The sequence below is a fragment of the Amphiura filiformis genome, chromosome 6 (genome assembly GCF_039555335.1).
Source record: "Amphiura filiformis chromosome 6, Afil_fr2py, whole genome shotgun sequence".
NCBI lineage: Eukaryota > Metazoa > Echinodermata > Ophiuroidea > Amphilepidida > Amphiuridae > Amphiura > Amphiura filiformis.
This window is the reverse complement of record NC_092633.1, coordinates 55,630,985-55,648,450: the sequence shown is the minus strand read 5'-3', so window position 1 is coordinate 55,648,450 and position 17,466 is coordinate 55,630,985. Positions and strand designations below refer to the sequence as shown.

The 17,466-nt window shown below is 35.5% G+C and overlaps 1 protein-coding gene across 2 annotated transcripts in view; it reads left to right on the top strand.

The window, feature by feature from the left end:
• LOC140155662 (polyglutamylase complex subunit TTLL1-like) overlaps window positions 1-17,466 on the top strand; it is a 46,393-nt gene that overhangs the window by 4,507 nt on the left and 24,420 nt on the right. For both annotated transcript variants that reach the window (XM_072178586.1, XM_072178587.1), the window contains one exon: window positions 14,802-14,944. In XM_072178586.1, coding sequence (XP_072034687.1) covers window positions 14,802-14,944 — 143 coding nt within the window. The remainder of the gene's footprint in view (window positions 1-14,801; window positions 14,945-17,466) is intronic.

Here is a 17,466-nt window from a genome sequence, read left to right as displayed (position 1 = left end):
TGGTCCCTAAACACAACACAAACACAATTTGATTGATAAGGTTGTGTGCAGAATGCAGATTCAACCTTGTCAGCTCCAATTTGCTACCAACTCAAAAGGTATGGAGCTAAGTTAGCTAACAAGATTCTGCACACGACCTTATCAATCAAATTGTAATAACAAGATCAGGTTTTGGTGTAGGACGGGTTGCATAAGTGCAGACTTTCTTTTTGTGTTGTGTTAAGTTAGGGATGTCTTGATATGGGATGTCAAAAATGGTAGTGTGTAAAATTTGGTGCCCATCTTGTAAATTTCACAAATGTCATCACCAAATGCAATAAAAACCCATCATTTACCACAATGTTTGAATTCTTACTATTGGGCATTGTTCCTGTGAATGATATGTAAATCTCTTTATGCTCAAAGGTGGCGGTAGCAGGGGGGTACATAGGTTATCTGCGGTTATGTGAGGTCAAATAAGTGAAGATTGTTGCATTTAATGAAACTTGGTTGAAATGAACTGCAGGGCTCGAAAAAATGTTAATTTCCCAGGAAGCAAGCTAAATTTCCCACAATTCATATCTTGTTTTTATACAAAAAAGATACAATTTCCCTCCAAATACCAGAATTTCCCTCCAAACACCAACATTTCCTGGGAATGAGCTTCCCAAATTGCCCACTTTTTCGAGCCATGATGAACTGCATCAGGCCCGTAGCCAGGATTTTTTTTTTGGGGGGGTGCTGATTTTGAAAAAGTGGACCTTTTTTTTCAAAATTTGGACCTTTTTGGACTGGGGGCAGATATGTTGACCAAAAAGGCATAAAAAACCTCTATTTTTTCACTCGATACGCTTGCAAATGGGACTTTTTGGGTCAAAAAAGGGGACTTTTTGGGCCTTTGGCATTTTTATGGGGGGGGTGCATTGCTGATATGTAAGTTGTTTCAGGAAATTATTGGCAATGTGCTTTTCGCCAGCCCATCGGGCTGGTACCTGTTTCTGGGATGGGGTCAGTTTGCTCAAGAGATTAATTTTTATTGGTATTGGAATGACTTTTTGTTAAAACTTTTTGTGGTTGAATTTTTTTAAATATTTTAATTGATGTGTAAGGAAAAAGTAAGTATGTTTTGCCGTTTCAACGAATGAAAGCGAGTGAGTATTACCAAAGTTATGTTTGAATTAATATGACTTTAAAAGTTTTAGGTATAGGCCTAAAATGTCACAATAATAGTTAATATACAGCATCATATGGTCAGCAGAAGAAAAGTATGTCATTTCAGTGTCTTTGACCCGGGGTCCTTGACCACTGAACAGCGTGATATCATGTTGATAACAGATCTAAGAATCAAAATCTTCATCATATGGACCATATTGATGTCAAAGTAATTATCTATCCTATCCTGTGTCGTTTTATGGATAAAAATGACTCAAAATGCTATTGATGAAATAGTTGCTATCATGAACATCAGTTTTGCCTTTTCAGCGGGAAAAATCTAAGTTTTAGGGCCTAGCTATAATATGGGCATAATTTATGCATGTAGGCCTATAGTATTGAACAATGTACCCATTTGACATGCACTTATAGATAAATAAATTGTCTTACTTTATTAATTTAATAACTTCTATGTTATAAATAAAATGACACATAACGTAAGTGAAGCTACTTTCTATCTTTTTATTTGATTCATAAACTTACAGTCAAAACACACAAGAGTGAAGATTGCAGTGAGTAATCAGTCCTTTATAAATGTTCTTGCCACCATCTATCATATAGTAAACTATACATTGCGAATTAATATCAAATTATTTTAAAATAAAAAATGTACATGTAAGGTGAGTTTATATTATGTTATATGGCGAATTTAAGGAGTATTTCGTGATCCTAGCATCCTCTTTTTATGACATTTTTTAGTATATATCCACAAAAAAAAAGCTTATTCTAAAAACATTCAGTTGATTCCGATTTTGCCTTTACGAGTTATGCATGATTATGTGTAGACAATGTGTTGTAATTTCGTTTTGGTATACCAGAACGAAATTCAAATTTCACGATTACTTTGCTAACGAATTAATCTGCAAGAAATATTTTGTACATAAACATTATGTAGCCAGAGGTTTCCAGTGATATAAAAATCTCAACTTTTTTGAGAAAAGTTAGGGATGATGCTGTGGATCACGAAATGCCCTTTTAACTAAAACCTGCAGTCAGTGCAGTGTAGTATTTGTGACGTGGTATATCGAAAGCAGACACTTTTGGGCAGGATCGTAAATGGAGAAAAAGCCAAAAATCTACCGGGTGATTTTTTTCACGATTTGGGTTTATGATGTTATTAATGTTTAAAATATTGTCTGATCGTTTCAGACCGGAATATAACTGGCATGTTGTATTTTTGAGACATTTTTCAAGGTAATTCCTACTCTCAACATTGTCAATAATATTTTTAAAGGCAGCTTATCTATTATTAATATTAAAGGCCCATTCAGTGATTTGCTCATCCGGACGATCGTAAAAATCATCAAAATTTTGGTACCGTACCTTTGTTATTACATAGATGTGCTAAGTCTGCGAATGGTTCAGCCAAAAAGCCGTGTAGGCCTATTTAAGACAAAATAAGACATTTTACACGAATCTGTATTTTTAGATACTGACAGTATCTAAAATTAGCTACAAGTATTTGAATGGCGGGGCTTGAACTTCGTCAGTACTGCTGTTTTCTTCATTTTTTGCCAAATTTGGCATTTCAAAAATACCAAATGACAATTTGAATGACTTAGGCCTATCCTTCTCTTTTAAGCAATTTATAAACAATTTTAATTTTTTTACTCTTGCACTGGGATCACTGAATGGGTCTTTAAGAAATGTGGCGTATCATGTCAAAAACAGACATCTTTTGGACAGCTTATAAATTTGGAGGCTTTCACATAAAGAGCTATTTTGCTCCACAACGCCGTTTCCCCCAATAAAATCGGACATTCCTAAGCGAAGAAATTGAGTTCGTAAGTTATGGTATTAAAAAATTGGAAATTGAAATATCGTGGGTAAAAAGCTGAAAAGACAAATAAAACCAGAACAGAACAATTTAGAGAACAATAATGAATTAATAATAATGAACAATAATGAATTAAAGAGTTGACAGGAGATTAGGAGTTAATGTTTTCTGCAGTTTCAGTGTACATCTTCTCACCGTTGATGGTTTGGTGGACTGTCATGTAACATGGATGTAGTAAGCTGTGATCCTAAAAATGCCTTTCACATTGACCAAAACTAATTACAAGACCTCTTCTACATTGAGGCTGGCTTTCCCTTTTAAAGGGAATTTTTATTGTGTATGTCAATAATACTTGTTGCCCAAGTTAATCAATAATTGCGAAGGCAGGGGGTTATGAACTTGTGGTCCATAATTGTTTAAAGCAAGACTTCTGGCATGCAATTGAGACACACATTTAAAATGGAACCAATGTAATAAACTATTACAGGTCTTTGCTTATTCAATATTGTTTATTTTATTTTCTAAAAACATTAAAAGATGTGAGAACACAAGGCACAAATATTCATGTTAAATCATGCACAGGTTCTCTTAACTTTAATTACTTATCTTTGCAGAATATATACATGTACCATACAATTTTAATTTTATTGCATGAAATAAATAGAGTATGGTGTATTATGAAAACTAAAGCTACTGCTTTTAAAGTACAGATTATGCAAGTAAGAAATTTGTTTAAAAGACCAGCGGTGTACCTTGTCAAGCCATCCTGCTGACTCGCTCACATGATAAATTTAACATAACAAATGCATCTGAAGAGCACAAAAATGGCCAAATAGGAGAATTTTGGTTGGTCTATGAAAAGACTTACAGAAGATGAAGATCTCACATCATCAACTTAATTACCTCTTCCCTGTTTTGTTCTCCATTGGACTAGGCAAAGTTTACAGGTTTATTTGTGTACACTTTAATACTATCTTTATAGATATGTTTATTTTGATGGTAAGATTATCCTTTTTAAAGATATCACCATAAAAACATTGATTGATAATATTAATATAAGTGAAAGTATAAGGATTGTTAGCCTTTCACCATCTTGTGGTTACAAATTGTGTGTACATACTTTGGACACTACGCATAGAGCACAGCTGTTATCATGTGTTGGCGCAGTGCCCGGCCCCCAACTCAACACTAAAGTTGGCAACCATGAGAGTTACCAAATCTTTCAAATACCCCCTTTGCAATGATTTTTTATCAAATTTATCCCCCCTTTTTCATGCAAAATTGAGGACAAAATTTGGCCAAAACCAACCCCTTTTTTTGTGGTTTTCAATGACTAGAATTTTAGGGAGTGGATACTATTCATTTGCAAACTTTGATATAGAGCTATATAGGAAGTTGCCACAGCTCAGTGTTGATAAGCATAGATCCTATTAAAAATCTGTTACAGAAGTTAATTTTGACATAGAAGGCAAGTCCTCTCAGTATTGATTAAAAGGGAAGAGGAAGCTCAGGGGGAAGGTTCTGGTTCATGCCAAACAACATTGATGATAACAGATTATCAAGTGTTGGTTTGTTTTGATCATTGGTAACCATGGTAAACAAATACACCTGTGATTAATAGCTGACTTTCCACTAAGGTTGCTATTTCAAATAGCTATCACTGTAAACTCAGGCACCTGTTTGTTTCTTTGTTATCAGTTTGCATAAAATTGTTTGTCACTTTTTGTGTCATCAAAGACCAAAGTCAAGGTGGTTGTACTTTCAGAATCAACAGACTGCATGTAGTTCTTTGGCTTCTTAACTTAAAGGCCCATTCAGCGATCCTGACAAAAGTGTACAAATTTAAAATTGTGTTTAAATTTCCTAAAATTCATTAAAATTGTCATTAGACTCATTAGGTATTTTTGAAATGGAAAATGTGGCAACAAACAAACAAACAAGGAAAGCAGTAGTGTTGACAAAGTTTAATTCCCATTGTAGGTAGGTCTACAATGTAGCTAATTTCTCTACTTTTATTAAGCAGAGAAATTACAAATTCATGTAAAATGTCTTATTTTATCTGTAATACACAGCTTTTGGCTTAACCACTGGCAGGCTATGTGTTAGCACATCTATGGCATCAACAAAGGTGCCAAAATCTGAATTTGTATGATTTTTACAATCCTCCAGATGAGCAAATCACTGAATAGGCCTTTAAACTTGGCATGACTCAAGGGATAGCTGCATTTTGTTTACCCAATAGATCTGCCATTAATATATTGAGGAGTCTGGAAGTAAATCCTCCATGACAATTTTGGTCTTTGAATTGCTTGACAAGGTGGTCATTGTATTGATGGCATCAATTTGCACTCCCTTGTGGATTTGGAGTGACCAGACATTGATCAGTGTATTGATTCTATGATTTTGAAAGCATTACTTGTTAGCCGACTGATGATGACTTATTAGTTAAGGGTATGCTCAGATTTGAATTAGACACATGTGGTAATTGTAATCTTGGTAAAATAACCTGTTGCATTATTAAAGTTGTTAAATATTCACTGAAATATGGAAGGAATTAATACCTAGTCATTGGTAATACTACATAAATGTACATTACTCTAAAATAATCTTGCACTTATTTTCCAAATCAATCAAGGACATTTGAAAAATATAACTTTGCATATCAGCATCAAAAAGCAAGTCCAACAACCTTTTTTCCACTTTGGAAAGTTAAGTTAATGTTAATGGTTAATATCCAATTCAATATCCTCTCAATGTGTTAAGACTATGGAACATTGCCAATTATCTGTTTCACATTAACATTTAATTCCACTTACTATTGATCATTTCATATTTTATGTAAGCAAAATGCTGTGAACTTTCACATTTTACTCACTCTCTTGTTAAAAGATGAGATGCAACAGGGGACTCGGAAATGCACAGCTTCCCCCAATTGGGATGTTTCCTGAAAAGTGTACATTGAACTTACATATCGGTAAAGATTTGTTGAAAAATTTTAAACAAATCTTTTACAAATCTTGCAACCCTTTTATATCAACCTGACTTGCAATTCTACAATGTTCTATTGTCTGTGATTTGAGCATATAACTTAAGACATAGAGATAGAGAGTACTGGTGTGTACTTTCAAATCAGGGGGTGGGGATCCTGTGATGGGTATAGGCAGAAAATGTGATAGTTCACTCAGGGCTAAAAATACAGTCAGGGGGATAAGAGTGATTTCTCCACAAATTTCACAAAGTAACCTCAAAGTAACCCTCATGAACAAATATTTAGCAATTACAAAAAGCACACAAAAGGAATATTTTTGATATTAAGATTAATAGAAATATCCAATTAGAAAAAAGTATAATGGTATTATCATATGGCATTTCCTTTCTTCCCGACTTTGTGAAATCTTAGTGGTGAAAGGGTTGGGCTGTCAAACAGTGATTTCCCAGGATGTACCCAGAAACCCTCAACCCCTAAGGTGCCTAACATAGGGGTCCGGGGATATTTCATGTTTTTGCAAGAAAACTATTACCCCTCCCCTGGCACACACCTGATTTCATAACAAAGCACACAGTTTGTAGCTCTTCTGCAATGTGCAATAAAGTTGACCATTCCTTCTAGATTAATTTCAAAGACAATTGTACCTATCCCCCTTATATCTCATGTGTTTGAATGATGTGAACAATTAGCATCTCCATCTATAAGATTCTCAACTTAGATGGCAAGTTCCCTGTTCATTTTCATAGTGTCTCAATTCCCCAGCGCTCTCTTCTTACATCCCTGGAAGAGTTACAATTTACTTGATAAGCAGATAACCTACATGATTATCATGCAATAAAAAATTGAAACATTTGGGCCTGTGTTGCTTTGTACAGGCAGTTTTGGGCTGTGTAATAATTTTTAGCCTTGGACATTTGGGGGAGGGGGAAGGCAAGCAATATTGAAGGAGTGCAGCAATTTTTGGCACACATAGTAAGGGTTATGTTTTAAATAAAAAGGCTTTGGAAAATGGTACAGAAACATTCAAATATGTACAATTTCCTGCTTGCTACGCTTGCATTATAGACCATTTAAGGTTTGCAATAATTTGGCATGTGCACAATATTTGGGATGCTGTTTGGACATTTTATCCAGGGGTGGGAAGGGGGAGGGGGGCTTATAATTATTGCACAGCCCCTTATATGCTTTAACCTATTCTGAAAATCTGTGCTGCTGCATTTAATTCCCATTCACTCTGACACAGCAATTATATACAGGTCTTTGATATAAGAATCATGTCAATGGCCTGCCTATCGTTCCTTAAGGGCTGGGGTATGAGCGTTTGGACAGTATTTATTTTGGGACATTAGAGCACATCAGACATATCGAATTGCATTCTGAATACGAAGAATGTCATTCTGATATCAAATAATTTAGATTTTTGAAATTACAATTTAATACACATTTTATGGCAAATCATTAAAATAGATATTTTGATATTTAACAGTACTTGAAGTAAACTTTATAAATCTGATGATTTATACTTAAAGTGTATGTAGGTGAGATAAAAAGCCGACGATCAATTCAAAATTTTGACCTTTTCAGTTATTGAAGATATGGATTTTTTTTCCCAAAACACCAAACAAAAATAAGGTCTTTTTGGGAAAAAATCCATATCTTCAATATGAAAGGTCAAAATTTTCAATTGACCGTCGGCTTTTCCTCCCTGCTACATACACTTTAAGAATATATCATTAGATTTATATAATTTACTTCAAGGACTGTTATATATCAAAAATGTGAAAAATATCAATTTTTTATAATTTGTCATAAAATTTGTATTATATTGTGATTTTCGAAAAAATGAAAATTATTTGATATCAGAAAGACATGCTTCGTATTCAGAATGCAATTCGATAGGTCTGAGGTGCTCTCATGTTCCACAAAAATACTGTTGAAATGCAATAAACGCTAATTTTGGATCCCTTAAGACAGTCACTGTACTGATGTTTACTTGCTTTGAAACCAAAACAAATAGTTTGTGTAGAACATTGCGGGGGGTACTCGAGTATGATAGTAGATGCATGTGTAAGTGGGGAAAATGTATCTCTCAAAGCTTGGGAAGATTTTAAATCCAATTTTGAATGCACTTTTTTCCTTGACTCAAATTCAGTCAAATAAGAGATGCTTTCAACTCTCTTATTCATATCATGAAATATTGTCACTAATTTCAAGGGTTAATCTCACAATTCTTTCAAAGCCAAATATGTTTCTTGATACCTTGTTATTGAGTTTCACAAAACGAAATGTTCCCTAACAGCTTCTAACATGAAAATTTAACACCAAATTTTGCCTACCCAAATTTTCACCAACAAACAACAAATAGCATATAAACAAATAAAAAACTACCCTAAACAAATTTTACAATATGATCAGGAAACCTATTCTTTTTCTAAACTTTCTGGTTCCTGTTTCCACACAAATATTAATTTGTACCTCACTTTTTTGTGGTTACACATACATACAGTCTATTTCTCAAGTGCCCGAGCCACTTAATTAAGGGATCTCATGGATAAATCCAGGCAAGGATCATGTCGGGAGGGGGGGGGCAGATGCCCCAAATTGCCAAATGGCAAAAGAAGTCACCCTTTTGACCCCCAAAACCCCATTAGACTTTTTTTAGCCCTTTTTGTTCAAAACAAGTCCACTTTTTCAAAATCTGTCCCCCAAATGAAATCCTGGTTACGGGCCTGGATCAATCAATGTCCCAAATCGAAAGGTTGTACTTGATGGAAACAGGTACTGATATAGTGTGTATAGGTATAGATATAATATCAGAAATTTGATTTTGGATATTGACAGTAATTAGCAATATGATACCTCATTATCACATCGCTCATTGATCACTAATTTAACATGCAAATTTACATCACACCAAAAATTATGCATAATTATATTTGATAATGTTCACCAATGTGGTGTATAGAGTTGAAAAACTTAAAATTGCAACCAAAAGAGATCCAAGTAAAGCTTCACGTGAGAAATGGCGCATTACGGTGAACATGGAGACTCTCTTTCTAGGCCGGGGATTAATATGAGCCATTGCTTCCGGCATAAATTGTAAGATTCCAATTACCCTGTCATCCACAATTTCATGACGGGTTTCAAGGATGGAAAAGCGGAGATCAAGAATATGTTGCTCACACTTCATAATGTTATAAAGATGTTGGAGCTCCAGTTTAAAAACCTCCAAATCATGAAGCATGTTAGTGGAACTGCTTTTACGTGATTTTAGAATGTCATTAGGTATTGCACCATTATGCAACTTTTTAGCAGGTTGCATGGTTTGAACTGATGTACTTGTTGTGCTAGTTTTGGTTTCCATTGATGCTACAGTTACCTCAGGTGTGGTCTGTTGTGATGCATCAGTTTTCAAATTGAATTCTTCATCCACATTAGCTTGTATTGCAACGCTAGTTTTGCAATGGCATGTATCGTTGGTTGTTGAATCTCTTTTAGTTTATCTGTTTGCACCGAAACTTCTGCTTGATTTCGGAAATTGTCATACTCCTCCTCCATGAAAAAATCCTTCTGCACTGATGCACAGGTCATGTCAGGTGCAACTTGCAGAGGTAAATTCTCATTTTCATATTCTGCTATCATCTTCAATAAAGTTTTGAAATCTCTAGAAGCCAGTTCACCAGGGTGTGTCTGCACTGATATACTTGCTTTCTTCATTTCAATGCCGCTATCAGTTGAGAGCGGTCGCATCTCAGTCCCCATGATGGATCGCTTTATCATAGATTGGATTAATGAAATACCTTTAAAAGTGTAGTCACTGATATAAAGTGGATCACCACTGCATTGATGAAGTATGGTGCTTTTTGAACTTGAAAACAAAATACCATAAATAGTTTGTGCAGTACAAAGTTAAGTTTACAAATTGTCACCAAATTCCTCTTATGCAGCAGGTGTCTACAATGTATCTACCTCCAAGTGCACTACGAGCACATTTCAAGAGTTATCACAGAGAAGCCAGTGCCGGCAGTACACAGCATACAGAAATGCTCCACAAACCTGTCAGAATGGTAGTAGTAACTCGTAGTAAACAGGTAATGAGTCCGTCTCAACGCCTAGTTACTACAGGTGTTATCCAACCGCCTATCATATGCAGTGATTACACATATAACTAAATCACATTTGTCGCTGTAGTACTATCACAGTTTTAGTTGAACCTGAATTCTGACTAATGCTGAATCCGATGAAATGATGATACATAGAGTCTTCATGACTAAGTGTTTATAATGAGGAATAGCAGCAGGTGATGGTTGTAAACAAATTTATACTGAATCCAACAAAGTAGAATCATCAGTCACCTGTGTAGTTTACACATGCATCTAGGCCTGCATCTAGGACCATGCCATATATGCAGCTCCGATCTCTTTACTAAGGAAGTTTATGTCCCCAGTTTGTCTTTAGGCATCCCATGGTAGCAGGCACTCACTGATTTGCACCACATGTTGGATATTATCACAAAGCAGCAGTCAGATCTATGTACTTCCCTTAGTCAGGCTGAAGGTGGATGTACAGGATAATACAGCTTTAATTTATCCCATCTTTATATGATCAATATTCCTTTTTAAGGAACATTCAAATGATTTTGAGCCTTGCCTTTTTGTACAAGTTTTTATTTACACATTTACAGATTTACACCAGTGGCTTAGCTATAGGGTTGTGGCGCCCAGAGCCAAGGATAGATAATGGCGCTCCCTCCCCATTACTGAAACATTTTACGCACGGAGCGCACAAAAATTTGCACAAATACCACTAAGTAAGTTTGGTTATAATGAAGTTCAGTGAATTTCGGTCTTAAATTGATATTTCAAATGAGTAATTGTGCTGAAATGCATGCGAAAATTGGAGGGGGCACAGAATCGATGCTGAATTGGTCAATTTGGCACCCCCCTGAGGTGGCGCCCCTTCGCTACGCCACTGATTTACACATTTGAAAAATTTTTGTTTTGAGGAAACATTATTTGGCATGTTACCAGGTTACAGTCATGTTGAACCCCAGGAGTCTGTGGTCACATCATAACTTTGATTATGCCTTTCCTTTCACTGATTTGTGATGAACAGATTGCTGTATTTGAATTGACAGGATTGCAAGGTAGGACATAAGAATTGGAGCATGCTAGAAATGGGGTCTTGAGAGGAACTTGAAAACTTAAGTTATCAAAGTGTAGCTAGATAGGCTATATAATGGTACCCCCATGTATCATCATTATATGAGTGCTAAGTATGCGGAAGTAGACTAGACTCCATATAAATGATTGGATCCAGGTCTGGGAAGTCTTCACTGAACTCAGGGCTGAAGTATCACCAAGGATTTATAATTCACCCAGTCACCCATTCAGATAAACCCCTTACCCCATTTTACATTCACACTCCCTGTTGTCTTCCATATGGGATGTACGGATTTAAACTGAAATACCACATTACTTTTCAAGAATCAAAATTAAATTTTAAATACAACAAAGAACTTATTTTAGTAGTTTAATTGTGCCACAGATGAGCTTGGGTGGAAAAGAAATCTAATATCTAACCCTAACAGGGACAAATCCAGCCAAATCCCAAAAACTGCAAGCGTAAGCATCCCATGTGATGCGATTGCACAATCATCCGAGCATACATTTGTACACACAAAAACACTTATGGCTTGCTATCCGGGTCTTGTTCTCCACACTGTACCCGGCCGGGGGGTCTGTGATTCTCATCCGGGACAAAGCAACCAACTTTTCTCTTCATCTTTCTTTCTTTCATCCTTCCTGCCTTCTATCCTTTCTCTTTACCAATAAGCAAAAATGGAGTTGGGTTTAATTAATGAATATAGAGATCTTTTCCACAAGTTCACCAGAAATAATTGTGAATCTAAGCAATAAAGAGTTTTAAATTATGGCAGCACGTAACTTTAATCTTGTGAAAATATCACATTTTACAGTGCTATGCCTGATATCATTTATATGCAGTGCTTGCTAAAGCTTGGCACCTTGGTTGAAATTTTGTTCTTTGTTAACTTCCTGTTTTTAGAGTTTTGCAGAATTTCTGTAATTGGGGTTGTCAACATTACTAAGTCTGCAATCTGTCAGTGACTTAATTCCAAGTAGGGATTGAAAGGGTAAATTTCTATAGTCCAATTCGCTGTACAGGCAAAATGAATTTCCTGTATATATGTGGAGGTTACTGAGGGTGTCAATGTTATGTTTAACCCTAGAACTACGAAGGGGGGAGTTGTACCAACCCCCCTCAGATTTTTTATCTGTCACAAAAAAGGCACACATTTATGCCCAAACAACCTAAGCTAATCGTAGACCGGCCGTCAAAGATGACCATAGAGGTGGGGGGGGTGGTTGGTGAGGCCCACTATTGGTTTCTACAGTAAAATCAATAATTTTCATTTTCCTGCTGTGAAACTATTCCAAGAGCTACTGACTTTTTATTTGTTAGTTAGGTTGAAATAGTCATTAACTTTTATAATGAGGAAAACATTCTGTGAAAATTGCATTTTTGTATAATTTTTAGCCGAAAATCAACCTCCCCCCGCCTTCGTAGTCCATGTTTCAAAATATGGCGCAGTAGTCAACATTTGGGTGCCATTTAAGGTGGTACTTGAGACATTTTGGAAGTGCTCAATGCATGTTTTAAACAGTCTAATGATGTAATTGGGGTGCCTATCCCTGTCATCTATACAGGGTGTAACAATAAACTTTATACAATTGCATTTTGACTTCACAGGAAAAAACTAAAAGAGTTACGGCACAAATGATATATGCAATAGAATCAGTAATATCTTGGCTAAAAGAAGGCGTTTAGTTGGTTTCGTTACTAGCTTGGGTTCAAAAGTTATGTCCGATTAATCAAATCGTCCAGAAAGCGTGTTGGGCCACTTTTGTCATGTTTATGTATATCAAGTTTGAACCGGCGTAGAGATATGCTTATCGTGCATTAAACATCACAGAACTGACACAAAAGAATTATAAGTGGTGTTACTTTATATAATTAACATGAACTTTATAATAATAATGATATTTCTTTTTAAAATCTATAAATGAAGTCATGAATTTTTGTTTTTCAAATTATCTTATAAATAAAGTAATTTCTCATATCTCTGAGAACAGTTTTTGCATCCAAAGTACAAAACAATAACATTTTGAAAGTGAGTTCAGCTGGGCTTCTAGCTGTTCTGGGGCGACCACTATTACAAGCATTTCTGTTAACAAATTCTACATACTTCTCATACAAATATGTAATTGTATACCTTGATGGAAGACGTGAATTTGGAAAATGAACTATAAACAATCTTGCTGTTTCTGCTTGACTCCCGGTTTGAATCCTTGTGCTACCGAATGTCACAACCATAAAAATACGCTCTTCCAACGTGAATTCGGGTTGAAGGTGTTGAGCTGCAGCCACGATTTCTAGTAAATGAGGTTGATATATCAGTGCTTAGTTGTGACTTTCAAAAACTCAAAAAGATATTCTATTATGTAATCATTTCTACCACTTCGAATACCCCATTGTTTAAAACTACCAATCATAAGAGCACCGTCCAACTGGTCCATGGTTCAACTATATTCAGTCACTTTTGTAACACTTAGACAAAAGTGGCCCAAGCGGTTTTAAGACTAGGTTACATAATTGACCATATCATCACTTGTATATCATCGATGTTATTGGAACAAAGCTTATCTGGTGGCTAAAGAAATTATCTTGATAGACATATAAATATCAAACCAAAAAATATGCGGCATATTTGTGTCATTCTATTTTCAAAATTGTACAAATTTTATTGTTACACCCTGTAGATGAATGCACTGGGCAATTCATGCATTTGGACTGAGATTAGATAATGTCTCATCTGACATGTGATTCGGTCCATGACATTTCCTTGATTTTGATCATTTGGTTATCCCATGACATCAGATGTCATATCAATGATGTAAACAATAACATCATAGTAGGAATGTTATAAAACACATTTCCGTTTAATGAGAGATTTCCTGATAAAAGGTTACATAAATATTTTGCGTGTTATGTATTGAAGTTATGTATGAGCTAACCTTAAATCACTTGATCTTCAACTGATCCATCATGTATTTGTAACATCAGTGTTTGAGATGTGCTCAGCTATCAGAACATTTTGGCATCTTGCAAGTTTCCTCAAAGTAGTTCTTTTTGTATTTTATGTATGATGGGCTAGGCCTAGAAAAATATTAGAACATGAGAAAACAGTGGCATGATCATCAGGTTCGCTATCGCATTAAGATAAAGTAGAAAAAGTGATCCTGGCCGGGACTCAAACCCAGTACGAGACCAGTGCCTTAACTACTCGGCCACAGGAACTTCATGATTTACTTGGCCATGGGAGCTTCATGTTTGGACAGTTTGAAGTTCAAATTTCAACTTGCCTAATCATGAAGTTCTTGTGGCCGAGTGCTTGAGGCACATGTCTTGTAAACCTGAGGTCCTGGGTTCAATTCGTGGATGGGATCACTCTTTCTACTTGTCTCCTTTATTATTTGCAATAGCTCGAATGCTAGCGCAGCTCATACTTGTATTACCTTTTAGTGTGGTGATCATTGACAAGTGAATATTGTCTCTGTAATTTCAAAATGTGTCAGTGGTCCCATAAGTGATACTGTTCAGAAATGAAAAATATTGTATAATGTCTTTGTAATAGACTATACCCTATGCAGGTGAGTGTGTTTTGTATCAATGGAAGTTCACCCTACTTGTAAAGTAAACTGTTGCAGTATTGCTTGGTATACAATAATGTATTTTTGTTTTCATTTTTCCATTCATTTTCAGACTTATCAATCATTTTCCCAACCATTATGAGCTGACCAGGAAAGATTTGATGGTGAAGAATATCAAGCGTTATCGTAAGGAACTTGACAAGGAATGCAGTCCTTATGCTGAGAAAGATGAGAATGGCAAATACATATACCTTGGTGAGAGAATGCCTCAATTTATGATAAATGTTTGATTCAGTTAATTTAAAGGAATAAATGTATGACCCAATTTGGATCTAGAATCTTGGAAATCAGACTTGGAAGCACTTGCGTGTAAAGAACGGAAAACTGTCACCCCTCTCCCCCATACAATGTTGATTAATGCCAATGACTTGCAATGAGAGAGGAAGGGTAAATCATTGTTGTAGATGACATGTTTGTTCTCAAACACAATTATGTAATTTCCATGATCATAAAAAACTCTGCATGGAATGTGCCAAGAGTGTGCCAAGCCATCCAAGTACTTCTTCAGCTCATAATGCTATCAATAAGTGAGTGTGAAGTGTGATCATCTGCAGCTGAAACTGTCTCCTGGCAAAAAGTTTCAATATTTGCATGCCTGACATGCCATAGTACATGAATGTAGCAGTGTGATTTAAGAGTTCAAACTCTTGGTTTCTCTTACGAAAAGTTTGTTCAGCTTATAATTGGTGAAAATTATTTGGCTTTTGTTACTCCACTCATCAATAAAGTCCAATCTTACGCTCGCGTAAATTTCATACGCATGCATCAGTCACACATTAAGCAACACGCAACTAGCTGCTCCCAGTTGCATACGCACCATTCTATATCAGTATTATGTTATGAGTCTTGTTTTTTTGACAATTATCGGGATAATAAGCCAAGCAAACTTTAGCTTCCGGTTCATCACCCAATATCCACCTCAACTGAGGATGTACTTTTTCCAGACAGAAGAGTGTGGTTCAAACTCTGCTATTTCTTCCATGGAGGGGATGCACTGAGGGGATGCACTGAGGGTTTGGTGTTTGTGAGGTTCAGTGTGGTTAGTGTTAACAACCTGTTCTCATGGTGACCGAATGTACAGGTTTGTTCCATATTGTCATATCAAATGTCTTCCGTCATTTTGGTTCACTATTTGAGACAGATAATTTTTAACATTCACTTGAAGCATTGGGTTATTCCATTTGAAATCCATACACCCCCTATGGTAGACATGACCTTAATCTCCCACATAGGGGTGTAGATTTCAAATGGGGTTACCTAAGTAGGTGATTCCATTAGAAATCTACACCCCTTGTATGTGAGGTTAAGGTCATGACTTTTGCAGGGGGTGTAAGTATTTCAACTGTAATATCCCATTACCTTGAATGAAGAGTGTGAATCATGATATGTAACTGACACATTTTCTTGTTGAAAGTGTAAAAATAAGGTCAAATAATGGACAAAACCTTATAGGCCATTAAAACTTGAGACAAATAAAACGTTTCAACAATTTATGGCAAATTTTGATGTACAAGTCCACTCTATTAGTCATTTTTAGGCATTTTGTCCTTCATGTATACTGCGCCAATAAAGTATCCTTACACTTGGAAAAATAATCACAATTTCAAAACTGAACAATATTGGGGTAAATTTGTTTTTTAATAGATGCACTATCTAAACCTGCACATTATGACACCATATTGAATCCAATGTGACTTCAAGAAGCAAAGTTACAAGCATTTGATTAGATGAAGGTCCAGTTTTAAAAGTGACAAACTGGCCTATTCAAAACTCTACAGACTAGACGTCTGGTTTGAGAGTGGTGAATGGCGAATTTATGCCTTTGGCTTTAATTTAAAACAAAAGGAACAAAACAAAACTGAAACAAAAGAACTGGCAAATAAAATGAAAGTTATGAAAAGTACAAAGAAGTAAAAACTGAAATAAAAACTGCTTTAAATAACGCTTCATTGAAGAAACTGTGTTGTCTCTTTGTTTCGCTTGTTGTAATCTTTTTGCGCCTTGTATAGACCAGTTTGTCACTTTTAAAACTGGACCTTCGTCTATTCAATTGCTTGTAACTTTGCTTCTTAAGGTCACATTGGATTTAATGTGGTGTCATAATGTGCAGAATTAAATAGTGCATCTATTAAAAAAACAAATTTATCCCAATATTGTTCAGTTTTGAAATTGTGATTATTTTTCCAAGTGTAAGGATACTTTATTGGCGCAGTATAGAAGACTTCCTCAGTATATGCCGATGCGTTTTGAAACAAGTAAAAATGTATTAGTATTGTCATAGCCTAATTATGCCTTCAGAATATGATAACTAAGTATTTGTGACAGGCTGAGATAAAAGGTTGTTTATGAATTGGCATCATTGTCAAAGATACTCAAGTATTTGCAAAATGTCGCTTAGAAGTGCAAGGGATATCATGTGCTGTTTATGAACCGTGTTTCCTTTCAGAAGATGCTCAACTTTTTTTTCTTCAAAAATTGTAGCAATGGTGGTTATTAACTGCATTGGGCTTCAAATATAATATTCTTATTGTTCAAAACATTTGTGTGTGTCATACCAAGATGAATCAAATTGGCATTCTACTTAAATACAGATGAGATATAGCATTAAAGATTTGATTACATATACAACTCTTCCAGTCAGGGAAGTGTGTGTGCTTGATGTGCATATAGGATAGATTTACATATTCTTTGATGACAGGTTTATGATGTTTTTATTT